This window comes from Dicentrarchus labrax, unplaced genomic scaffold (assembly GCF_905237075.1).
Source record: "Dicentrarchus labrax unplaced genomic scaffold, dlabrax2021, whole genome shotgun sequence".
Classification (NCBI taxonomy): domain Eukaryota; kingdom Metazoa; phylum Chordata; class Actinopteri; family Moronidae; genus Dicentrarchus; species Dicentrarchus labrax.
In genome coordinates this window covers 7777051-7804651 of record NW_026136705.1, presented here as the reverse complement: position 1 = coordinate 7804651, position 27601 = coordinate 7777051, and the positions used below count along the sequence as shown (strand labels likewise).

The following is a 27601-nucleotide window of genomic DNA, read 5'->3' as shown; positions in this document are numbered from 1 at the left end:
CTTGGATTCACTGTGACAGTTCTTAGAGTAAGTAAATAACTGGATGCAATTACATTTCCTTCAATTCAATAAAGACCCCCAGTTATTGTTTAGCTTTATTGCAGAACTATGTAGACAAACAGACAACTTTTGTTACCGAAGGTCCACCTTAAAAGTAGGCTTTAAATAGTTAAAACGTTTACTGTGTTCAGGTGTCTGATGGGAGTTTGACGGTGCTATCCATTACTCGGGAGGATCGTGGGGCCTACACGTGTCGAGCCTTCAGCCCCCAGGGGGAGGCCATTCACACCACACGGCTGCTAGTACAAGGTAGGTACATGTGTATTTGGCTCTGTGTCCTTAAAAGTGCCAAGTATCTTTACATGTTCTTATGGAACAAACTTTTGATAAAGAAATTATTTATAAAGGGCAGGTGTTATATTATTCATAATACCACGTGTTTTTATTCAGCAAAAAGCATAGCTGATGTCAGCTGACACTGAGCAACAAAGTGCCTTTTACTAACTGATACTTTAAAGATTAGATTTTGGATATGCTTCCACTCTCTCAGAAATAGTTTTCATTTGCTTTAAAGCCACTGTTGGAAAGAGATTTAATGCAATTTTGAACTGCGTTCACTACTTGGCTTAACTGTACAGTTTATCAGATTTTTATATGAAGTATCCATAAAATATGTCACTCAGGGGTCGTCAGTTTACTCGATGATAGAAAAGGGGCCTCGTACCTCTCTCAAGAGGGTTGCGAACCAATGTGTTGGAAGATTGCTTGATATTTATTTAACATTTAGTGGCAGACAGTGGTTTACGTCTGTGGTAGCTGCCCCAGTATGTACAGTCACGTACATAGAGATTATAAATAAAATGCAGCAGCTTTTAACTTTTGGTTGGTTTAAATAGGGCAGTTACAGTAAAGCAATTTCCCGTGCAGTGATTTTGGGTGGCTCAACAGCACAGCATTACTGCCATTTTTTGCCATCGCCAGAGCCCTACGATGTGATACTAAGGAGTAGTGCTTTGAGAAATAAATATATTATAATATATTCCTTTTTTTTTCACATTTGCCTTGTACTGGCAGTGTTTTTCAGGATTCAGAGATGGAGCAACTGAATGAATCTGTTTACAGTACTCGTCTTTGAATTTCTAAAACTTTCGACTGCATGCCTTACATTGATAGATATCTGTTAGCTCTAGTCGGAGAGCATGACAAATGGCATTCTAGTGAGAAACAGCAGCTACTAGCAGTAATAATACAAACCAATGCTACACATGGTACTATATGTAGCCTATTTATGCACAGTACACAGGCCAAACATGACTTACAACATACTGTGTCAATACAGTATTTATTAGGCATTATTTATCAGTCGCAGGGCATCATGCTCTGCACACTTATTTATCATTTTTTCTTTCTCTAAAAAATGATCAGTGTAACAACATGTTACATTTACCATCCAAAACCATCAGTCTGCACCTCTATCAGCTGTCACACACTGAAACTAAGCACACGTCAAACTGAACCTAATTGATTAGAGCCTGATAAACATTTGCATCAGTTGCATCTATCCAGCACCTTATTAAATTACATACAGTAACTACATGCACATGCAGTATATGGCATAAAAATTACTTTTTCTCTTAAGCTTTTAGTCATTTATTCGCAGCGATAGATGATGTAGGATAAATACTTTCTTGTGGGTATGTGGGAGGAATGCAATATTGGCAGGTGGAGTTTAGGCAGGCCTCGAGAATAACCAATCACATCAGCTCCTCTCATCACCTTAAAAATGCAGCAGACAGTTTAATGAGCCGGGAGGAGAGTCCAAGGTGGCTTCGCTGAGGAAGTTGCAAGACAAATTCAATTCACGTCAATAAAATTTTATTTGTATAACGCCAGTTCATAACAGAAGTTATCTCAGGACACTTTTTAAATAGAACAGGTCTAGACTGAACTCTTTATAACATTATTTACAGAGACCCAACAGTTGCCACCAAATAAACACATCTCCAAATGTTTATTTTTTAGTTTAATTTACATTTAAATGATGTGAAGCAAATAAACAAAACACTGATATTTGCAATCAGTCATCTACAGTTATCTGTAGAATACAAAGTATTTCCATTACTGTTCTAAAGTTGCAGTCAGTTTGATGTATCCAGGTTTATTTTGTGCATAATGAAACTATTGCAAATGCTGTTGGAGAGAGCATAGAAAGAGTAACAGGAAGATAGTTGTAAGAAAGAGAATGGTTTAGAGGAGTAGCAGTACAGAGAGAGAAAACAAAAGACAATTGTTTTTATAATCAAGAAAGATGGAGCGGCTATCTGGGTTTACTATTATCCAGTAGAAATGGTTAAATCAATAAAGTACACAGCAAGTTACCAGACTTGTACACCAGCAAGGACAACAGAACATGATCGATATTGATCCACAACTACAACACAAATGATGTTAACCTCCGTTCAATTTCAATTCAATTCAATTCAATTTTATTGGTATAGCGCCAATTCATAACAGAAGTTATCTCAGGACAATTGTTCCAATTGTGCTTGTTCTTTTTTGTACTTAATCAAATTGCTCAGCACAAAATTTTATTTAAATGAAACACTGGCAAGACGTGGGTGAATTGGGATAATTAGTGGACAAGTCTGTGTTTTCTTCCAGTCGGGCGTTTTTCCAGAGCGAGTGAGGAGGAGGCTATGTGACTTTCTCCTGTGTCGTAATCCTGGGCTGTGAATTGTGGGATACTGAATAGCACTGCGTTTCAGACCGTGCTTCTGCTGTGAGTCTCTTTAGCCTCGCCACTCTGGGACACTTGACAGTCTTAAAAAATGTACTGATCCTGACATGATGATGTGATATCACATGGCAGTAACTTGCCACCCCCTGCGGTTGACTTGTCAATAGCGCAGTATTTCATTATTGCAGTTATCATGACTACCCTACTAGCTGATAGACATACTGACATTTCCAGCCATCTTGAGCCACACCTCTAATATGGATAATGATATAGTGATGGGTATTAAAGGTCCAGTGTGTAACATTTGGGATCAGATCTATTGACAGAAACTGAATATAATATTCACAGGTATGTTTTCATTAGTGTACAATTACCTGAATATAGGAATTGTTGGGTTTTTTGGTCCCTTAGAATGAGCTGTTTTTATCTACAGACGCCTTCCATGGAGTCCACCATGTTGAACCAGCATGTTTCTACAGTAACCCAGAAGGGACAAACCAAACACTGGCTTTAAATTGGGGCATTTATATGTTTCGCGTCCATCGTGGTTTCTCATTCATGCTTGGAAGGGAAAGTTGAAGCGAGGGAGTTGCGATCTACAATTACACCACCAGATGCCAATAAATCTTGTCATTTCAGATTTCAACCAACTGAATACCACTCGCCTTCCAAGCGTGTAGGAGAAACTAGTTGAGGCCAAAACCATGAAAGGTCCCATCTAGAGCCAGTGTTTGATTTGTCCATTCTGGGCTACTGTAGAAACCGTTCAACATGGCAGCCTTCATGGAATTATGCCTAATGCAAACATACCTATGAATATTATCTCCTATTTCTGCCAGTAGATCCTCCTAAATGTTACACACTGGACCTTTAAGTGAAACAGTATTTTCTCTTAATTTAAAATTTGTTAAAGATGAATATATTATCCCTGCTAGTGTAAAACCTTTGTGATATCAGCTACCTGATCCCTCAAGCATGCTATCACATCCATGTGAAGTAGAATTTAAATAGTGTATGATGCAGTATGTTTAAGAGTGGGATAAGACTACTCTGAAATTAGTTTAGGGACGACTAACAGCTGCATTTTACAACAGGAACATTTAAGACTAGATGGAGCATAACAATTGTATTCATACATCTGAGCAGTTTATTATTTATAGAGGCCTACTGAGAGAAAAAGAGTCAGAGGATGGGAGAGCTTTTTGCCTCCAGCTCTAAATGAAATGTCAGCTTCTGTAACTGAAACAATCTGTCTGTATCAGTCCACACTCCGCCACAAAATCAAGACACACTTAGCAAATTAATCATTTATTGTCTACGATGTGCCACATCATGCACACAACAGTGCGCTAATTGTTTTTCCCAGAAATCGAAAAGTAAACACAGTATCAAATGTGTGTCTGTACAGCAACCTTAGGTTTGATACGCCTGACCAAAGAGCATAAATGATAAAGCAGCAAACATGGCATTCCAGGTCATCTAATTTAAAGATTACTGCCCCAGATGAACACAGCTGAGTGGCCATGACCTCATCTGAACTGAGGGAATTGAGTCTCGATCTCTAACTGAAACATTTTCACCAGATGGATTCCTATCCTTTTTGTGGAAATTCAACTATGTAGCATTATACATGCCAGTTGTGAGCCTAGAATAAATTAGATACCATAAAAAGGACCAAGCAATATGAGGTTATGAGACCTAAACCTAGCGGACAGCCATATAATGTACTGACAAATCAGAGAATTATACTGAATGACCACTGTATGGGATCAAACAGCAGTCCCAGTCTACAAATGTATTGTTCTTAGAGTCAATTTAGTGTTTTGTTTGAGCTTCATTGTGGATTATAATGGGTGTTTGGAGTTTGACACTAGAAGACTGTTTTTACATTCATCTGCTGAATGTGTAATGTTTCTCTGTGCTCTTGTAAAAGCTCAGTTTAACATCTGGATGTACCAGAAGGATTTGTGACATCGCAATAAGGTTGGAAGCCAATCGCAATCCAGTATGCAACTAACACAAATGTGATGTAGAAACTTGAACCCTTTTTTTATATGTCTGAAAACAGTCAGTCCACCATTCGAGAGAGAAATATCTTTACAACTATTATAGTAATTGGATTGACATTACATTTTGCACAGACATCCATGTTCCCCAGAGCAGGGGTCAACAACCTTCACTACCAAAAGAGCCAGTTTTGGCCAAAAAAGAAAAATTCAACTGTCTGGAACCGCATGATGATGATTTCTTGTTGCAATTCAAGAGAAACAACCAAATCACTACATATTTATGAAATATGGCATATTGTGCAATTCATGCAGCTGACTGGATCAAATCACTGAAGATGAACAGTTCTGTTACTTTTCCTGTGTTAATTCAGTTGCATGAATTGATAGTATATAATTAGTTGACAAAGCTTCTAGGTCTGAAAAATGAAGCCACTGTGGAATTACTGTAAACCTTCTTTCTAATGCCCAGCAGGGGTGATTCCCTGGATGCAAAAACACATTGCGTTTGTATTGACTGTAATAGAAAAACCGACTTCTCTCTTGATTTATTATCTCAGTAAACAGTTTCCTAATGAGTTTATGGTCTCTGTCTCTAGTTTCAGTCTTCTTCCGTACAGCACGATGTTCATTTAGTAAATGATGGTCCCATTTACAGTAAAACAGACCATAAAGCAAGGTATGCTTTAGGGCAGGGCTACCTTGTGATTGACAGGTCATTCTCAGAGAGTCCTTCCAGCTCAACGCACCAAACTCAGATCAAACTGTCAAACTAGGCAGTGCTGATCAGATATCAATCAAGATTCTGTTACTGCGTTGACTATTTCTTACCTAACATGTTTTCAAAAACATATTTTAGTTTACTGTTTATCTATAATTTGAGAAAGATGGTGGCCAGACACACCGCCATTTTTTCCTGCTTGAAAACTGAGTCAAAACCAAGCGCAGCCCAACTCGCAAACTCAAACTCAATAGGTAACATCTCAATAAGTTTTACACTTTGAAACTCTAAAAGGCTTGTATGCATAGATAGAAAAGCTCACAATTGTTGCTGGTGTGCTTCTCAAATGGAAAATAATAGACTCATACTCAGCAGATTATTAGCTTAGTGTGAAAGCTTTCCCCGACCTTATTTTTAAAGGGGAACTTGGCAACTATTTCAACTTAATAAACCCGTTTAGAAATCATTTGGATGGTTAAATGGCCTGTTCCGGTGAAAAAGGTGACTTTCCCCACTCCCCCTAGCGTCCCCAGGCGGAAAACCAACCTTGCAACTTTGGGACTACCGTCCCATTAAGTTGGAAATAGGAAGTATCATGAGAAGCGAGAACGAGCGAGAAACACAAATTGCTTTGGCAATTCCACATAAACGCACACGTCCCCCTCAATACTGGTTAACCACGTCGGCTATAAGAACAAGTGACGATGAATGTATTACCCACCTCGGTAGACATTGATCCACACGAAAAAGTTGCCCGGCAACAAATGCACATCAGCAGCGGTAGAAAGGGGGAGGAGGGTGCCGCAAGTGAGTTTTTTTACGACAGTGTTTTGAAATATACGTTCCAGAGCTGTAGGGGGAGCTCATTGAGAAAACATGCAACGACAAAAGTGAAAACCAGCGAAGAAATGGCTAGAGTTGTCAAGTTCCCCTTTAAGTATGAATATGATTTTTGTCAGCTTGCTCTCCTCATATCAAATCCGGATAAAGGACATTTCTACGGTTTTGATATTGGTCGTCAGTCACTTTCATTCATCAGAGAACAGACAGCGAACATGTTCACAGAGATCACATATTCCTTTTGCGACTGAGTTCAAAGCCATGGCTGAGCCAGCGCGGTTGTTTGACCCGTCCTGTATAATTTACGGGAGAGACGGATTAATAGAGGCCCTCCTGGAAAGCCACTGAGCTGCAGATCAGCTAAGAGACTACAGTGCCAACAAATCTCCAGCACTCAGCTGGTTCCAAATAGGGCGGGTTGGCACACACACACACACACACACACACACACACACACACACACACACACACACACACACACACACACACACACACACACAAACACAGACACTCACACACACACACTCACACACACCCACTCAAACACCAACAACACATTCATCCCGCACAGGCCTGGTCCTGGTTGTCCTGCTAAGGGGACTGGCAGATGGAAATGCTTTGCCTGTTAAAGGATCAGGCTGTGGGCTACAGATCAGAACTAACATATGGGACTAGCAGTTTATAGTTGCAACATTGGCTCAACTCAGCTTTGTGTGTGTGTGTGTGTGGGGGGGGGTTATGAGCCTCAGGTGGATATTTATATTTGACAGTTGGGATTTCAGATGATAGGAATGCCAAAAAGAAGGACTACATTACTGACAAGGTACCACTCTGTTTCTACGCTTCCTGACAGTCATCCTAATTGGAGCAGGCAATGCACTCGTTTGTACTCTTTCTTGGAACTATACATAAAGGATAAAACACACTCTCCAAGAGAACTCATATGTATTTATATAGTATAGTATATGTATTTGAATTTTCTCTTAGGCACGAGTGGTCCAAACCACTCGTAGGAGTAATATGCAAACAATCTGCTGTTATCCAAACACAACAACATTTTTCACTAAAGGATTGTCTATTGCATTACTATAAAGCAATTTTGAGTTTCCAATGTAAATTACACTTTACAATTTTGTACAATTCTGTACAGTTCATATTTGAACATAGTTCTAAATGTATCATACATTACAGCCAAAGTATATCATCATTAATTTACATTGGCTATTGATGGGGTTAGGGTTGTCTTCACATTAAGGTGTATGCAGGTCGCTGTCCAGGGGAACATCAGCTATTATGGCACGTATTCTTTCCTCTATCTCCTTGAAGACTTCCCCTTAACCCCCTCTAGGGCTGCGCAGTTAATCAGAAGATTATCGAAATCGCAGTATGGCCAAGTGCAATATGCAAATCGCAAGAAAACATATTTGTTTGGTACAGACCCCCAAAAATGTCAAATTTCACACAAAATTTTAATAGATTTGTTAGTGAAGATTAAATTTGTGATGCAAAAATTATGATTCCCACAGTAATCGCAAATCATATCACAATATCTATCAAAATAATCACTGATATTTTTACCATATTGTGCAGCCCTAACCCTCTCCTGATGCACTCCTCGATGGCTTTGCTTTTTATATTAAACCACTTGATTCTAGCAACAGTACAACCCTCAAGTGACACGGCATTAACAGCACTGGTTACTTTTTCCCACTATGGTTTAGCAGGTCTTTTAATTCCACACCTGACACTGTAACAACTGATTGAACCATTTTCATGAATGAACTAGCCTTGTATTTATTATATATTGTATTTATAGCCTTGTGTTATCTATTTATTCTGTATATCTTTTTGTGCAGCACTTTGGAAACCTTGTGTTTGTTAAAATTGTGCTATATAAATAAAGTGGATTGGATTGGATTGGATTGTATGGTATTATAGGAAATTTTCAATTCTTATGAATGCACGCTCCATTACGTATGCATTCATCATTTTCACTCAGGTGATTTTCACAGAAATCTGAAGTTGGCAGCGTTGTGGCATACTCGTATGAGCCCACCATACAAAAAAAAGTAAGAGAAAGTTAAGATAAGAATACATAACTGTCCTGGCAGGGGGCCCAATGTGTAGAAAAAATTTAGCAAAAAGTTATTTGAAGCCATGGATGAATATAAAGTGATAAAGTGATATACAATATACAACAATATGCACCATGCAGTTTAGCAGCATAAATTGAAATAAAATAAGTACAAACTAAATAAGTGATAAGGAGCGATTGGATAAAGTGGTAACAGTGGTAAAAGTGATAAGAATTATAGCAGCATTTGTTATCAGCATAAATTAACTATGGTACAGTACAACTAAATAAAGTGATGAAGTGAAAATTGGGTAAAAAATGGTAAAGTGACATTTGCTCAGGGCACAGTGTCTCCACTGTCCCTTTCGCGACCGGAGGTAGATGAGTTATATAGTCTGATGGCCACAGGAAGAAAATACTTCCTCTGGCTTTCAGTGTTACATTGGGGGGGAATGAGTCTGTTGCTGAAGGTGCTTCTGCTCGAGGTTAGCACCTGGTGGAGAGGGTGAGCGTTGTTGACCAGGATACTGTGCAGTTTACACAGCATCCTCCTCTCAGACACCACCACCAAAGAGTCCAGTTGGACCCCCAGGACAGAGCCAGCCTTCCTGGTGATCCCGCTGATCTTCTTGGCGTCTGCTGCCCTCAGCCTGCTGCCCCAGCACACAACAGCAAAGAAGATGGCACTGGCTACCACCGACTGGTAGAACATCCTCAGCATGATGTTATATACGTTGAATGACCGGAGCCTCCTCAGGAAATAGAGTCGACTCTGGCCCTTCTTGTAAACAGCCTCAGTGTTCTTGGCCCAGTCCAGTTTGTTATCCAGGTGTCGATGGAGATGGGTGTGGGGGCAGATTTCCTCCTGCGGAAATCCACCACCAGCTCCTTAGTCTTCGTGGAGCTTGGTGGATATAATATTAATTATTCAATATGATAAGGGGAAATAATATGAGTATAGGTAGCAGAGATGTTTGAGCGTTGTCCTGCTTATTACAGTTGAATTGCATCAGGTTGCAAAAGTTAAATTAAGTCTGAAGACACAAAATCAGCCAATGATTGTTTTGAAACTAGGGATGGCTCAATACCACTTTACCAGGTCCGATATGATACTGCAACCATAAGCATCTGCCATACGGATACTTTTTCCCTCTCATGAACAACTCCAATGTTAATAATACTTTTTATTTTATGGATGCACTTTGTTTAACCTAGCCATATAAAAAATATCTGGGTCAAACTGTGAAGCAGATATTTCACTCCCATACAGGTAGTAATACACCGCCACATCAACAACATGACTGTTATTCAATATTGCTGCTTCTTTTTATTTCAGCTATTTCACACAGAGCTTTAGGCACATTTACAGCCAGAACCATCATATATATATATATATATATATATGAAAAAGTATATTTCTTATGAATGCATAAATTGCAGTCGGCTGTTTTTCTTTCTTGCTCAGAGTAACTCCACATAGTTGCTGACGGGTCTGATTCACATTATAGCTACTGTTCATGTGACAGATTTTATGGCATGATAGTTGAGGCTAATGGATCGTAACCATGGATGTGTAAGGAGAAATAGATACAGCGTTGGAGGCTAGCTTCCACTGTAAAGAAATAACCCCGGATGAATACGTTCATTTTTAAAAAAAGTATTTTTTGGGCTTTTATTGCCTTTTTGATAGTGACAGCTGAAGACAGACAGGAAAGGGGGGCAGAGAGAGGGGATGACATGCAGCAAAGGGCCACAAGTCGGATTCGACAGCAAGGACTCTACCCACTGAGCTAACCGGGCACCCAGATGAATATATTCTTAAGGGACCCCTTTTCTGTCATTGTGTAAACCAGTGACCCTTGACTACATGACTATGGATATTTCTCATTATATTGAATGTACAATAACAGTAGAGAACAGCTAAAAAACCAGAGAGTTTTCCAGATATTTTAAGGAACTTTTTATACAATTCAATCCATTTTATACAGTCTATATTATGTATTATTTTTAATGATTTAACATGAATGGGCATTTTTGACAAGTTTTCTTGGCGCCTGTCCATTGTTCTTTTAGCTCTTTAGTTGTTTTAACCTTTCTAAAGCAGGACAAGGCTGTTTATGAGAGACTGAAGGCTCTCTGAATATATCTTGTGTTCAGGTCTTCAAAGTTTGGATCTTAAATAATAATCTATACTTTAAAAATAACAATTTCATTTAGTTTGCTTTATATAAATGAGCAAAATACTGAGATATGGGCCTTTTTTTCACTTCCTAAAAGTGACCCTCTGAGAAGTTTTGGCGACCCCTAGTTGGGGATGGGAGCCTCTGCCATAAAGCATGCAAGACTTCTTCTGGCTCTGCAGCTAACTTCCAGTTTTGCCTTCCGTTAACTTGAATGTGGATTAAATGATTTAATCGTGCAGATCTTCTAGACTTTTAAAATGGTATTGGACCGGATGGATCAAATTCGGATAGTGAAACAAGTCCTTTTGCGGTCCTTCACACTAAAAACATATTATAATCATTTTTTTCTGGCATTTGATGCCTTTATGATCACATCAGTGGTAGAGAGTTGGCAGGAAATGAAGGGAGAGGGAGATAGGAAATGACATGCCACAAAGATCCCCAGCTGGACAGGAACCAGGGACATTGTGGTTCGTGGTCAGTGCGTTAACCATGCTACCAAAAATCATTTAATGGTCTTTGGTGTTGGCATGTGCTCTACAGTAACTGGACCTCATGCAGGAACCACTGATGCAAATCGATTTGTTTAAAATAGATTTTATACAGATACGAGACACTTCTCGTAAATGCGGTCTTCATGACTTGGACAATGTGTCACTGTCAGACTGCACATAGTCCTATACCATGATTTTTTCTTCATTGATCTAATTAAAAAGAAACATTTGCTGAACTCAGCAGGTCCTGAATATCAATTCTTTCCCTTTTTTCACTTTTTGGTCTTAGCTTGTCTGCACTGACTGCAACTTCAGCTTCTCCTGGAGCAGCTACTTTTAACTGCTGACTCCTCAGCCTTGAACTCAGAGGGCACCTCAGCCTTTTCTTCTTTTGATCAATCTCTTCTTCACTAATTATCTCCTCAGCCCAGGTATTTAGGTTGTGGTGGTACTCCTCCCTTTTGACCCTTCCCACTTGTCTTGACCACAAGCTTTTGAGTCTTTTCATTCTTTTTTTTTATCGCTCAGTAGCCTCTCTGTACTCTTCCAGTCAGTTGAAAGCTCAGAGAAAGTTCTCTTTAACATTCGGTCCACCGATACTTTCTCCCCTCTCCAGCAGAGATAGATATATCTATATAAATTCTGCATTGTAATTAGATTTTAAGCCAATGTCACTTATCCTGTTTGTCATTGTCATGCACGTGATGATTGCAGGATTGGACACATTCAAATGAGCTCTTTCACCAACACTGGCCAAGTCTACAAGCAGTACTTGTATAGTAGCATGTGTAGTACATCCTATTTTGGGCAGTATTGTCACACACTAAAGAGATGAGTGGTGTTCTCATATAAATCCAACCACGTAGTGTGTGGTAAGTAGCTGAAAGTAGATGAAGGTAGGCCGTTTTTAGCTTCCAGACCAAACTCAGCGTAGCTATGGATATAGTTATGGTCACAGCTTGGAAATGACTTCAAATTATGGTATAAATATATCCATGCGTGCAAAGAGGATGATCCATCTGGCACAGCAAGGATCACTCAATAAGGTCTCATAATCCTTTACTGAGTGCAAAATAAGTCTGTGATATGGCTCTGGGGTCTTCCATGAGACTTCCGTCCACACAGAATGCATGCACCGGTCTTGGTCTGTGTGTACATGGCCCATAAATACCCCACATGACCCTTGCTCAGTATGTTAACTAAATCCTGTGTTGTGTCTGTAGTGGACGTGACGTGGCGGAGTTGTGATAGAGGTCATATCTGACTCATGCTCTCTATGTGAACAGTACAGTCATTTAGATTGTAGGATAGTATACAGCACATACAGGACAAATATTGAACTGTCCGGAGCATGAAGCTATATGTCTTTGTGTTTTCACCAGCCCATTCTCACTCCCAAGTTGTCAAACAGGAACGTTGCAGGTACCCCTCCAGTATCATTTCTGGACGTGCCCATCTGGTATAACGTTTCAGTATGCTGTTGAAGCCAGGTGATGGAAAGGACAATAAAGAATCTATCTATCTATAACCCTGAAATCCACCGGGCATGGCTTTATGAGGTTTTTATGACGGTTTGGGTGGTGGTTTCCATGATCCACCTGTCCCACGAGAGCATTTCAGAAGCGGAGCGTCGTCAGAGCGTGTTGGCTTGCCGGATGTTGTTGACTTGCATTGTCCATAAAAAGGAAACAAAACAGTGTGTTTCTTTACTTAAAATCTCCTCTGACCTGATGCCGACTGACTTCTAGCCTGTTGCCACGATGTGGATGTAGCGTAAATTTCGATTTATACTTTCTGCCACTACTGTCTACTCTGTGCTGCTTGATGCTAGTGGGTCGCAGCTTCCTTCAAAAATAACCCAAACCCATTATCTAGAATAGGCGGTAAAATTTGGGGGTAAAGAGCGAGAAAGTCCACACAATGAAGGAGGTTGGGGTGGATGGATGGATGAAACAAGTACAGGACTTTTATTAGTAGACTGCTGTTTGTGCCCCATGTTAAACAAAAAGTCAGCATTGACTTCTTTCTAATTTAAATTATGTAAGTTACGTTACTGAAGTTACACTAAGTACTTATTTGAACCAAGACCATGATCATTTCCTAAACCCAAATAGTTTTTGTGCCTAAATCTAACCAAACTGAATTTTAAAAATTTTACCTGACAAAAGTATTTGATTTATTTGCACTGCCTTCACTGCCTCACCTTAATTATATAAGTTATGTTATAGTATTATTAACTATATTATTAATTTTAAATTTCAACGGATGATTATAGATTGGTTCCATCCCAGAAAATGGATTTTCTTCTGAGGAAAACATTGAGTTAAATTAATTTGATGATCCCTTTTTGACAAATACATTTGGCGTCATGCATTTCGACAAAGTGTCCTACTCACTATGCTTTTCTGTGTTTCTCTACACCAGGCCCCCCGTTCATCGTATCCCCACCAGAGAACATCACAGTGAACATCTCGCAGGACGCCTTCTTCACCTGCCAGGCGGAAGCCTACCCTCGCAACCTGACCTACACCTGGTTCTGGGAGGAGGACAACGTCTTCTTCAAGAAGTAAAGTTATGATCGGGTTCATTATTGTGCACCATATCACCTCAACTGTTTGTACATACTGTGTCACCAGCCACTGTCAAGAGTCCTGTGTTGTGATGTTGATTTTGTGCTGGATAGTCACTGAAGAGGAATGATATCACTTGTATTAATCAGGTAAAAATGTCACTGCAGTGATCATCAGGCAAAAATAGTGCAGACAAGATATATGCCTTTTGATGTATCAGATTTGAGAAATCTTTTGAAGTGTCAAAATGGCTTCACTAACTTTAAATGTGTTAATAGCTAATAGATGGTGTTAAAAACAAGTATTTTTTACAAGATAGTCATTCAGTGTTAACAACATTATCCTTGTCTTCATACATTTAAATTTGCATGACTAGTATGTGCATTTCTTAAATAATTTCTACTAATTGTAAGTCATATACAAGCTCTTTCACCTTGATGAACGAGTCTTTAGAATGAATGCAAAATAGCCAAACCTGGATTATAAAAGCAACATTAAAACAGACACCAGTGGCAATACATATGGAGAGAGCAGTTCAGGCAATAGAGGACTGCATTAATAAGAGTTTTACTGATTTAAGTCATGTATTTGTTCTGCTCAGGAGGGAGATTAGCAGGGCCATTTCTGTCTTTGAGTTGCTGAGGCATGTAAAATATAGTTTATTGTTGATGGATAACACACAAATCAAAGGAAAAGTTATAAAAGAAACAGATGAGTCCCAATATTGAGATGATATTCAGCTTCAACAATCTGACGTTTATTGGTTTGAGCAGACCTTCTCTGGTTAATTCCTTAAATCAGGGTTTGCAGTCTTGTTCTGGTTCAATGTTCCTGCATTGTAGTCACGTAGAGTAAAGCATACATTAAAGCTTCTTTCAGACAGCCACGCCTAAAGTAAATGGGGAAATTTAATATGTGGACCAAGGTCAAATAAGTACAGAGATTACTGTAATAAATGTGTAACTGAATTATCATCTTTGCTCAAAAACAAAAACAATACATTTTTCCCCCCATGTAAAAGAGGTTAAGAAAAACAACCACAGTAATAATCAGACTAGCACCCCCCTCCAGATTTATCTATGCCAATTGCAAAACATAGCTTTACATACAGCATGTGAGTCTTAGCTTAATGTCTTATCATCCTATGCTTGTGCTCTGTCGGACATTAAAAAGTGGGCAGCAGAGTTCTCTAATAAATGATGAAAGTGATGAAAATGTATGAGGAGATTCACTAGAGAGATGAGAGCGAGAATGTCCCCACCGATGGTCAATAATTAAGGCTTTCACGGCAAAATAAGTTTTAAAATCCATCAGTGATGCAGTGATGGAACAGAAAACACTCTGCTTCCCTCATGTCATTAAACTTTTCAACTCATCGCTGTTTTCTAGCAGTTAGACCACTTCCTCTCTCACACAGCGGGAGCCAAATATCACGCAAGCACACAGCCATCTCCTGAAGGTCTGTGTTATTAACTTTGAAGTAAATCAACTTTATAATGGAAAGTGTGTCAGTCATTTTGGACCACGGATCTCCAGAAATGTCAGTTGGTAGGCACACGTCGCCACAAAGCAATGACATTTCCCCCGCTGATGCTTGGAAGCTGTTCAGACGGAGGCAGCGCACTTGTCCATTCTGCTTCCCCATAAAGTGCCCCACAGCCACCAAAGTTTGAAGTTAAGTTGGGTTTATGATGTACATTCACAATGCATCATATTGCATCAATGTCTGCTTCAATGCACTGTTTTTGAAGGGGACAGAGTTGACAGGGATGAACCCAGCTCTCATGCATACAGTTTGTGCAATATAACTGGACAAAGGCAGAGCTTTTCTCTTTTCACTGGTATTGCCATACCATGCCGGCCAAAATATTATTAAATTACGAGGATAAGATACAAATAGTGTTCTTTATAGTGTATATGGAGTGTCTACTCTATAAACATTTTTTAAATAAGGACATGGTAAAAAAAAATAACAGTGATGTTTTCATTTTGCATAGTTGATAAATAGTTAAAATAACACCCTTAAAGGAAATACAAAATTTACTTGCCACTGGATGTCGCTCTAGAGCAGCAGCATCTCAGACCATGTGAAAATATTTTTAAAATATGCCGCAATGTAAGCTAAAGTTAATCGTCGGGAACAAATGCGCCCATCAAAGTCTGTCCACTAAAAGTTAACTAATCACTGACAGGCTCAGATTGTTATTCTAAGTGTCTGACAACATTATGGAAAGGATCCCTACAAAGATAAACCTTTTGTTTAACCAGAAACAGCCTTTATATCACTATCACTCTCCACTCCTTAGGCAAAAACACTAATCTTACCTCACATATTAATGTAACATTGTAACTTCATTCAAAGTGGACAGAAACAAAATAAAACTCACTAAACACAGTCTTTGTTAGTCTTTAAAATGTTTCGTCAATCACCAATTCTGCTTTGGTTGAAATAAATCCTTAATTTAGACAATAAAAAAGTTTCAGTCGCTCTACTCAGCTGCACACGGAGCAGACCGGCTATGGAAACAAACCACAGAGACGCTGTGATAGCAACAAAGGCAGAGGGAGTGTGACACCTTGACTCCACTGTATCTTTACGTCATGATTGCTTGCTGCCTTTTTAATGTTTTAAATATCATATATATAAGCTTTAGCATGAAAAATCTTGCCCTTGAGTGATGAAGATCTTTTCTCAACAAGGGACAGGCAGGGTTACAGACTGTGTGCTTTTGCTGCTTACAAAAGCCTGGAAAGCTGGAATGAAGCTCCTGCTTTGGCTCTACATCGTCTTCATCTGGAGGCTGCTTCTCTCAGGTCTGCAGTGTCATCAGGACAAGGATGGGGTTTGATAACATTAAATCAAGTCCATTTCCGAATCCTCTTATCGATCCGAATCCTTTTAAATCCCTTATCAAATCCTTTTTAGGTTGTTTGTTTGGTGGCGAATGAAGACATCTCTTCGAGATCCTGCTGTGTTCAAAGGGTGTAGGGCTTTCAGCACATATTTAGTCACTGCTCTGTGACATTCATTAACCCTGTCCTGGATTATTTGTCCTTTTGCTGTGAGTGTGCTCCTGACTCAGTTGTGCTGCAGCTTCAGAAGTAAAAACAACACAATTGAATTAATATTTAATGTATTTATTCATTCAGCAAATATCAACTGAATAAATGCCCTGTGCCCCCTGTCATGTAACACTGTAGTAGCCAAACTTGGTATTTTGCCGTTGCGTAAGGGGTCTGGGTGAGTCTTTCGAAGTTGTGATAATGATGTGTGGTATAGAGATGCACTGTGAATGAAAATCTCTGCATATGCTTCTGATCAATGCGTGCAAAGTTTGCATCACATGTGCAATATTTCCATATATTATGCTATGACATTAGCCAATAGATAGGGGTGCCGTGATGGCTCACCTGGTAGAGCTGGCACTACATGTACCAAGCCTGAATCCTTGCTGCAGCCGCCATGGGTTCGGATCGGCCTGACCTCTTCCTCCATTTCCATGTTCACTGTATCTAATTAACAGCTGTGTCACTGAGTTAGCAAAAGGCCTGCACAATAAATCGCAATATTATAGAAATCTCAATATGGCTAAGTGCATTATACAAAAAGAAGCTGCAATTTGTTTGTTAAAGGTAAAATTTGTGACAAGCAGCAATTTAATTAAATACTGTAGTGCTGCAAGTTTGTTTTTGGTGAAAACATAAAATTGGGATGCAAAAATTATCATTCGCACAACTTGTGAATCCTGTCCTAATCGCAGTGTTTGTCAAAATAATCGCAAATTCGATTTTGCAGCTCCAGTTAGCTGTTTATGTACGTCACCAGTTTCTTTCTTTGCAAATACTTATCATCACATCATCATCTTATCATATACGTATCAGAACGAGGCTAAAGAGACTATCTAGACTATCTAGACTATAATCTAAGAGGAATCCTGAATTAAACATGCAGTATGGGATTCATTGGCTGCAGAGCTAAACATCAACATCACTTTTTATGATAATTTACACAATGACTGAGATTAAGTGCTCAGTGCAGGCTGTAAATAACGGTTGGCAAGGGTATAAAAACATTTAAATATTAACCACAAGAACATGAAAACATGTAGGAGCAAAAAGGCATGGAAAAATAACCCTAACTCTAATAAATCAATAAGGAAAAGATCAGTAGAAAGTGTCTCCAAGTAAAACTAAGGATGAATTAGATGTGTTTTAAAGTTTCCCCCACAGCTCACAGTGTCAGGCTTAAAGACCTACCAGATATGATCATATTCTTGGAGCCGAGTAATTCATTCGTAATGCTTATCAGTCTCTGTTAGCGGAGGTGGTGAACATGAACAACTACTGTCCTGTGCTGATGAATGAGCTCAATACCATGCAAACTGTGAGGCAAATGACACAAGGCTTAAGCAGTCAGTAAGCCTTCAAATTGTATCGCAAATTGCTCGCAGAGACAAAAGTCCAGCCTGGCCATCAACGTGGCTTGGCCCAGTTTGACCCATGGCCACAGGCTGTGAGTTTTTAAATCACTTGTAGCCTGAACCACCACTTCATGAGCTTTTCTGGCCACCAAATGGCTTATACTACAACAGCTTTGATACATTTCGACTGGAGACAGGTTTTTTTTTAAGAATGAGGTATATCAATGAATAGAAAATACAGAAATATAGTGTATTGCAATATTTTGTTTTGTGTTATTGTACCAGTTATCAAAAACACTGTCTAGATTTTTGTGTTTAAACCCCCGCCTGCTAATTAACAGTGTTTAAATCCAAATAATATGTTACCTCGTTTACAGTATTGCAATATATTGCAGTATATTGAATCGTAACCCCTGTATCGTGATACGTATCATTTCTGTATTTTTTGAACCCAGAATCTTTTTAAATCCAAAATATTTTTTTCTTTTGCTTTTAAGGCCCTCATATTCTATGTTCAGTCAGCAGAAATACTACGTTGCAAAAACGTATGCTGTGAAAGTGACACACAACAACACTGATTACTAAATTTGCCGTCTCAGTCAGGGATGATGTCACTTCTTTTCACTTGCCTATCTCCCAAGACTCACACTGCATAGCCCACCTGTGCTCGTTCCACTTTTACAGTCTGATTTGAAATGGGCAATGGAGGGAGCAAAAAGGAATGCAAAATATCTGTTGCCTTGACTACTGCAACTAGCTGGTCACTTGTGAGCAGACCTAAAACTCAGGACTGGCTTAAAACCCACCCCAGCTCCCTCTCTACAAATAAAAACATATGTCTGATGCAGAAAAAGGATAGATGCATCATTAGGCTTGGGCAGCAACGGATTACATGTAACTGAGTTACGTAACCGTGATACGAAAAAAAGGTAAATGTAATCCATTACAGTTACAGAAAAAAAGATGTAATCAGATTTAGTATGTATTAGTAAAATTAGGATTTTATAGCAGGATTAGAATTGCATCAGTTTTTCTTTAAAAATACAATGAGCAGAGGACATTTGTGATGCCTAAAATTTTCCATTTTCCATTTTTTCCATTTTTTTTCTTAAGGTCACACTGTTCTGTTCTTATAGAATACACTTCCATGAGTACTTATTGAATTGTCTGTTCTCTTGTTTTTATTTGCGTATTTGGTGTTGAGGTAATCCTAAAGTAACAGAAAGTAATCATGTTGTGGCAATTTTTAACAGGTAATTAGTAATTGTATCAGATAACAGTTTTAAAGTAACCCTCTCAACCCTGTGCCCCATACTGGACTATATGCAGAGCTAGGACACTTAGAGCAGTGAATAAACTACAGTCTGCCCTTTTGTGTAATACACTTTGTACACACATTGTACATTAAAGGGGCATTCCACCAATTTTGTATGAGGTCAGTTTGCTCATCATTAGCAGTACTACTCAGCATGTGACAGTATATTGTTTTCTGTGACTCTGGAGGAGGTTTTTGAAAAACAAACTTGATGATTTTATCAGGGTTAGAGTTTAAAAGAGAGGGACAGTCCAAAAAAAATAATGCTGTTGATGGCATAATGGAAAATCCTGTAGTATGCTTATTGGCACCATAAAGAGGCTCAGGGAATGTGATGAGGAGAGAGATTTACTTAAAACATGTTGAGCTGCCCTATCAAAAGAAAGGCAAAAAGCCCCCCAAAATATATTTTGAAAAAACAACAGCAATCAGCAATGTTAGCAATGCATTGATGTGTGGCACGTGTGCTGTGGAGGTGTTGAAGGTGCAAAAGCAGAAAAAGACGATGCAGGGTGGATGTCAGCTGTAAGAAGGGGGTGGCAGAGTGAACACATGGGCCAGCTTTTAATGCTCAGGTGAAATAGATCAGCTGTTGAACCTCACATGACTAGCCTCCGAGACAGTGTATTTCATTTTTGTAATAGTTTATGTAGATTTGTTTGGAGATGTCCATTTCAAATCTGTCATTGTGCTATGAATAAGGACCCTGATTTACTTTCTTTAACTTTTCACTAATTCATATCAATTTTTAAGTGCATTTATTTGAATAACTCAAGTTATTTTTAATCCGGTTTTACAGACACTTGTACATTAATGTATTTCTTAACCCAATCTGATTAGCTCTGCCTCTCTGTTCGCTCAGTCTCTGTAGGAGCAGGTAAAAAGCTGTTCGCTCAGTCTCTGTAGGAGCAGGTAAAAAGCTTTTTGTCTACTAGGGGCACTCCAGCGATTTTACATGTTATGTTCAGGATACCTGTCATTAAGAGTTCTACACAGCCTGTGAAAGTAGTTGCATAATGTTTTTTGAGAAAATAACCCTGATGATGTAATAGCAATGTCACCAGGTTTCAGCTTTAACAGAAAACTTGCATCGCAGACCGGAGTTTGGAACATGTGTGTTAAACAGGCACACACTTTTCTCTTATTTGAAATCAAATCAACTGTCAAGTTTTTGTTTTCTGTGTTTTGTTGTGTGTGTTCTTCTGTATGCACCACCCCATATCTGGTCAAATATAATGACTTGACTCCTTCCTCACCGAGATTTTGCATCTCAAGAGGCTTGTCCTGTTAATGATAAACTTGTGTAGGATCCAGTATTTTTGGAGCTGGATCATGAAAAGTTTAGTAATTAGTGGACAGAACTCCTGCATTCTTTCAATGGCCAGCAGGGGGCAGCTTCATTGGTTCATTGTTCTCGATAGCTACTTTCAAGAATTCTTCGATACAGCATGATTTTGTAAATTAGGGTCCCATTTAGAGAAAATAGACAATAAAACGGGGGATTGCTTCAGGGATCCACAATGTGGTAAAAACCCATCATACTGCAATTATTTTGACAGATAGGCTATTTCAGTATGTGTCAGGATTTTTGCATGGGGTTGAACATCATTATTCACATATTGAGATAACAATAATATAATATTTTGATTAATTGTGCAGCCCTACTTTAGGGCATGGCTATCTTGTGACTGACAAGTCGCTACTATGGCGAGTCCTGGGGTTCTCAGTGAGTCCATCCAGTGCAATACGCCAGGCTAACAAAACTCAGATCAAACTGTCAAACTTTGTTGTTTTCAGAAACGTATTTTAATGTACTGTTTATCTGAAAAGTTTGTGACCAGGCCAGTGTTTACCCCTTGAAAATTAACAAGCAAAAACCAAGCTCCGGCCAAGTGGCAGTAACATAGATGCATGGCAATGCAAATCCTTCCCAGCTCTCATCAAAATATTATAACACAAATATTATACATATAATGCCAAAAGTCAAGACTTCAGAATGGTAGTCCACACACTAATGTCATGGAAGGTTCACGCTTGAGCTGGATGGGTAAAATACAAAATAAGGTACAATACAAAGCGCAACACAAAACTGCTGGCGTACACCTTTAATGCTGCAATGCCAGTATGTTTTGATATTGTCCATTAGGTCATCCCACCCTGAATTCCATACTTGGTGTCATTAATCAAAATCACCTTTTGGATGAGAATATAATAGGATTTACTGAGTATGAATGTGCTGCTGAAAAATCTGCAGGCACTGTGCTTGACGCTAAGTCAAGCCTGAACCAAGATCTTTGTGATCCCCTTCCTCTGTTCCAACACAAAGCCTACAAGCTGGATGGTTTATAGAGGTTTTAAAAGTCTGAAATCTCTGCATCTGGCAGAGTTATCATTAATATTGGTGTCAATCTATCAGCCACACATAGTATATTCTTATGATTTTGTGCCATAGGGCACTGACTAATAAACTAAGGGAATATATTTCCCTGTGTTTTCCAGTTACCTTTGAAGCCTGTAAACTTACAGTTCCTCTGCAACCAACCATTTTGCAATGAATCATGAAACTAGCTGTGTGCAGAACATCATTTATATGAAAGTCAGAGCTACACATCCCCTGGGATGTGAGCAGAAAGGGCAAGAAAATGTGGCACTGGGCAAACATACTGTCGTCATCTTCATAGAAGTCTTGCATCGTACATCAGTGATGGTATACACGTTCATCTGTCCATAAATCTTCAAGTAAATGTCTTTGTAGCTTCAGTGTGGAAGATAGTCTTTCACATTAGGTATATGAATCTTATTATGAAATACAACTTAGATGTTTGCTAAAGTTCACTCTTTTTTCTACACAATGAATTCCTCCAGATGACATGACGCCAGATAAGACACACTGACTGAGTTGTATCCCAACATTAATGTTTCTCTTCTCTTCATTTTCACAGTGACCTAAAGCGCAGAGTCAGTATTCTTATCGATGGTTCCCTCATCATTGCCCAAGTCAAGCCGGAGGATGCTGGGAAATACACCTGTGCGCCTAGCAACAGCCTGGGCCGACCACCGACTGCCTCTGCCTACCTAACAGTGCAATGTGAGTGCCTTTGACTTTTGAGTTGTTACATGTGCTCAACTTTACTGTGAACTGGTACATTGAGGGTTCCTCTTTCCCCCTAACTGTTTGGGTTAAAGCCATTGACAGTATAGAATAAATGGACAGAGCTTGTCGGTTTTAGGTGAAGCCAATGCTTAAGTGTCTTAAACCTGCTTTCTTTCTAATGGTCAGAAGGGGGCTCCATGGGCTGCAAAATAATCAGATACTATAAAGTCTTATGGGAAAATGACCTTACTCACTTTATTTACTAATGTGTTTTTTGTCTCTAGTCTCAATCTCTAGTTTCAGTCTTCTTCAAAACAGCATGATGTTCATTTAGTAAATCAGTAGTCCCATTTAGAGTAAAATAGACCATAAAGCAGGGTATGCTTTAGGGCATGGCTACCTTATAATTGACAGCTCATTCTCAGTGAGTCCGTCCAGCTCAACACACCAAACTCAGATCAAACTGTCAAAATAGGCAGTGCTGAATCAACATTCTGTTACTGCGTTGACTATTTCTTGCCTAAAATCTTTTAACATACAAACATATTTTAGTTTACTGTCTGTAATATTTTAGTTTACTGTCTGTAATATGAGGATGTGTGACTAAGCCATTATTTCCTGCTACACACAAGTTGATAGCAAGTGTAGCTCAACTCGCAGTACATCACAGCTGCTGGTTGCAAAAAAACAACATGGTGATGGCCATAATGTCAAACTTGAGGCTTCAAAACGGGTATAGGTTCACACTTAAAAGCCAAGGCCACCTCAACTACTATAGATGCCTAAATCCAATGGCTAATCATGTTTGAGGTTCAAAGGAAAGAAACATGGCAGAGTATGTAGAGAGAGAGGTCTCAGTGCAGATTGATACATTTGATAAAATGGAAGCGTCTGGCGAGTGACAAAAATGTTTCAACAAGCGCTTTTTCTGTGTGGATTGGCTGAAAAAGCCTTCTTAGCAAAAAGATTATCTTGATTACCAATATCAGTGTATTTGTTCCCAATGCCCCATTAGCATGATTTTGTGCAGCCACTGGGCTTCATCAAAACAAACTTTTACCACTCCGATACAGCCAACAGCTTCTGTTGAAGAAATTAGGACATACTGTTGCATTTAAGGGGTTTTGGTCTTTATAACTGCTTTAACAGTAGTAGCTCAACAGTATGATGTGTGAGATGACTAATCCTTCCACCTTGTTGAGAAGGGACCCCGGTGCTAACCAAAGGCTTATCCACACTCAGAAGCTAGTCTATAACAGGAGTCTCAGATGTGACACTGCTTTCGCATTGCACCTCCAGAAACCAACTTATTATGGAAAATGGTGCATCCTCTGCACTGTGGAATCGATTTGGACACTCTACCAGTCTCCAGGCTAACACTATCCCACCTCTCAGCCAAACACCTAATCCCCCCCACCCCCAAAACACCCATTTGCTTTCACAAACACACTTTTCTGTTTTGCATGTTTACTTACTCCATCTCCCTCCTGCTCCCCCTCTCTCCACTGCCTCTCCCTTCTCTCCCTCTCTCTCGCCTCATTTCTCATTTATACTCATTTATGTATATATATTCATATGCACATCAACACATCTCCATCCCTCCCTCCCTCTGTCTTTATCACGGGTTGCCGCCTCCTTATTCTCTCCTCCCATAAAACACTCATTCAGTCCATCAGTCACTCCGAGCTCTAGAAAGATGACGCCTGGCAAATTTGTCACTTTGCAGAAGCATCTGGCTCTTATTTGGAGCAGACGGGCAGAGGCGGGACGAGCTCTGAGATTTTAGCCTCGACGACCAGTGACCGGCCACTGGCAGTAGTCAAGGCAACAGACATTTTGCATTCCCTCGCTCTCCTGCCTCCTCTGATGGCTGTACATTAGATTGTGGTGTGCAGGCGTGAGAGTCTGTGTGTGTGTGTGTGTGTGTGTGTGTGTGTGTGTGTGTGTGTGTGTGTGTGTGTGTGTGTGTGTGTGAGATGAACAGAGGCAGGCAACACCAGTTGTGAGAGGGAGGGAGAAGTGAGAGGGGGGATTACATCATTGCTGTAAGACCAGGGACTTTTCTCCATCAGACTGCAGAGGGCTCTCTCTCTTTCTCTCTGTCTTTCTGGCCGATTCTTTCCTCTTATTCTCATCTTTTCCTTTTGTTCCCTCTCTTTATCTCTTTCTCTCAACATTTGCTCTCCTCCAGTCTTCTGTCATGCCCTTTCTCTCTCCTCTGCCTCATTCTGTTTAAATCTCTTTCCCACAGCCTCCCTTTCTCTCTGTCCTCCCTCTGTCTTCCTCTCCTGAAACGCCTGCCAGTGAATAACTTCCCCAAAGCATCTTGCAGTGGGAACCAGCGTGTCGTGAGCGATAGTGCTGTCTGAGGGCTATATTTAGAAACTTGGCTGGTATTCTCGTCTGTGGTGCCGGTGGCGGCGCTCCTCTGGGCTCTGTATGGCGGAGCGCTGCCGGGGCTGGCGGTTAGGACTTCAGAGGACATCACTTGTAGTACAAAGTTGTTCTGGCAACAGTGCGGCCCGATCGATCTCTCGCCACAGCTCAACCGCTCTATCTCACCTTGTCACACAGTCATTCGCTCACTCGTTCACTCTCTCATCTCCCCTCCTTTGTACGCCAGATGAATGCCTCCTGCTGCCTCTTGCCAGCTTCATTGTGTTCACCGCCTCATCCTCCTCTCTCCCCCGCCAGCTCCTCTCTACCTTACGTCATCCAGTCACATCTCTCTCTCTCACCTGTCCTCTTTCCCACGCTCATGCTCAGCCTGGCTCGTCCTTCCTCTATCGCTCTGCACACCCCCTCCTCTTCCTCCTTCTCCTCCTCCTCTCACTCACACCATTTCTCCTCCTTATCACCCAGTGCCTACTTTGAAGCTGTCCTCCTTGACCTCATTTAATCACCATGCTGCTCTCTCCCCTCTCCAGAATTCAGGATTTAGGAAGGAGAACTTTTAGATTCTCTCGCCCCCTCCCCTCACCTTCTTTTCCCCCTCTTAGCCCCCTTTCTCTACCAAATGGACTCCCTTTTTTTCTTGTGCTCCTGTGTTTGCCCAAGAGGTATAGATGGACCATATCAAATCCCAATTATCTATGACTTCAAATACAGTGGAGGAAAATGTGAAAGGACAGACACTAATGTGGAGCAGAGATAGTAATAAAACTCAAACATATCGGAGCTGATCTGATTAGACTGATTGAGGTGAGGCGGGTCACTTATGGTGCGATATAATGCAGTTTACACTGTCTATAACTAAATACAGTTTAATGTGGTTTAAAATAATAATAATAATAAAAAAACACAAACACAAACACAAACACAATACATATTTTCCAGTATTGCAAGAATTTATCAACCAGTAGATTTACAAAAAAAGTAATTATCTCCTTACTTTGAACACTAGTCACGATATCTATCTTGTCAGTGTTTCACTGCAGTTTTCTTGTATTGAGCAAAAACTCTGCCAGTGGCCTTAATCAGTTTAGAATTTTAAGAACTAGAATTCTTAAAACTAGCATAAAGTGTGCTTATTACAAGCAATGAAAACTCTTATTTAAGATTAGTATTCTGAACAAGTATTCTGGTCACTTTATTGATCTGAATTTAAGAATATGTACCTTTTTTTCCTAATCAAATCTTCCAATAAGACAGTTTCTTCAAACAGCAGAATAAAAGTAAGTGGCTTTGTCTTAGATAAAGGCACCAGAAGCATTCTTATGTTTAGCCATTTCATTAAAACAATGAGAAACTAAACAGCTGCTTCATTTCCAACACTGAGACAAGACGACTTTCTGTTAAACTGAGAGGTTGTGCAAGTGGTCGTACTCTTAAAAATAATATCTTATTAAGACGAAGTTAGATATATTTTCTTAAACCAAGATTATTTTTCTAATGCAAAACATGCTTGACAAGATAATTTTTCTTTTTAGACAAAAGATTAGACTAATTTCCCAGAAACAAGGCCTTTTTATTTTCTTAAGATTCCCCAGTGTTTTGAGGCCTGGTCTGGCCTGGTCTGCAAATGGTTAAACTATGTGCATGTGGAAACACTGATTTAGTAATGATTTCTATTCTTTCTATCTATGAAACCCTTGTGGTCCCTGGGGCTTCATTAAGAATTTTCCAAGATGTGAGTTCAGATTTTGACCATTAAGCTGACGTAGAGCTATAGTTATGTATTTGCTTAAGTATCACATGCATTTGGGCGTCCGGTTAGCTCAGTGGGTAGAGCTGGTGACCCATGTACTGAGGCTGAGTCCTTGCTGCAGCAGCCCAGGGTTCGAATCTGACCTGCGTCCCTTTGCTGCATCTCTGCCCCCCTTTCCCATCTGCTTTCAGCTGTCACTATCATAAAGGCAATAAAAAAGCCCCCCCAAAATATTTTTTAAGAAAGTATCATGTGCATTTAATTACTTAAATTGTTTTCTTAGGTGTACTTGTTTTTTAATCACACTACCAAGAGATGAATAACAGTGTTTGTGAGGTGTATATGCCTCTATATATGCGTCCTCTAAATAATGTGATCACAATCTTACGGATTCATTTTTGCATCCCAAATTTAATTTTCACTGAAAACTATTAAAATCATGATGATGTGAATTTGTTTGGTTGTCCATATAGAACAAACATACATCTGGAAAACAAGATTTGAAGGCCAGGGCGTCTCTGCAGAACTACTGTACTCCATTTTAATGCTGTTATTTCACACACATTACCTTTTATGAAAAAAACTGCAGCTCCTGCAATTTGTATATTGCACTTGGCCATATTGCAATTTCGACTTTTTGATTAATTGTGCAGCCCTAATATAAAGAAAGTGTTGAAGCTTATTATGCATTTGATGCTGTCCTTTTCTTAAAACCCACATATTGTTGCAGCGAACCTTCTTATTATACCACTCTAATTTGAAATCTGACTGTCAGTGGCGTTTTTCCAGCCAGGTGGAGGGAAGGGGGGCTGTTTTAAGTATGATATGTTATTGTTCTAGTTATTGTTCTAGTTATTGTTATTGTATTGGCATGGCAGCCCTGTAGGCCAAACACAGGGGGCTTGGTTACATTACCATTACACTATTCTGTACATCTTACAGAAAACTGTACAAAATCTTTATTAAAGCTTTGCAAACCTCTGCTGGTTGCAGCGGGCA

General features: G+C 39.6%; 1 protein-coding gene across 4 annotated transcripts in view; it reads left to right on the top strand.

The window, feature by feature from the left end:
- LOC127364170 (protein turtle homolog B-like) overlaps positions 1–27601 on the top strand; it is a 141235-nt gene that overhangs the window by 65716 nt on the left and 47918 nt on the right. For all 4 annotated transcript variants that reach the window (XM_051401441.1, XM_051401442.1, XM_051401440.1 and 1 more), the window contains exons 5-7: positions 192–309; positions 13480–13621; positions 22304–22449. In XM_051401441.1, coding sequence (XP_051257401.1) covers positions 192–309; positions 13480–13621; positions 22304–22449 — 406 coding nt within the window. The remainder of the gene's footprint in view (positions 1–191; positions 310–13479; positions 13622–22303; positions 22450–27601) is intronic.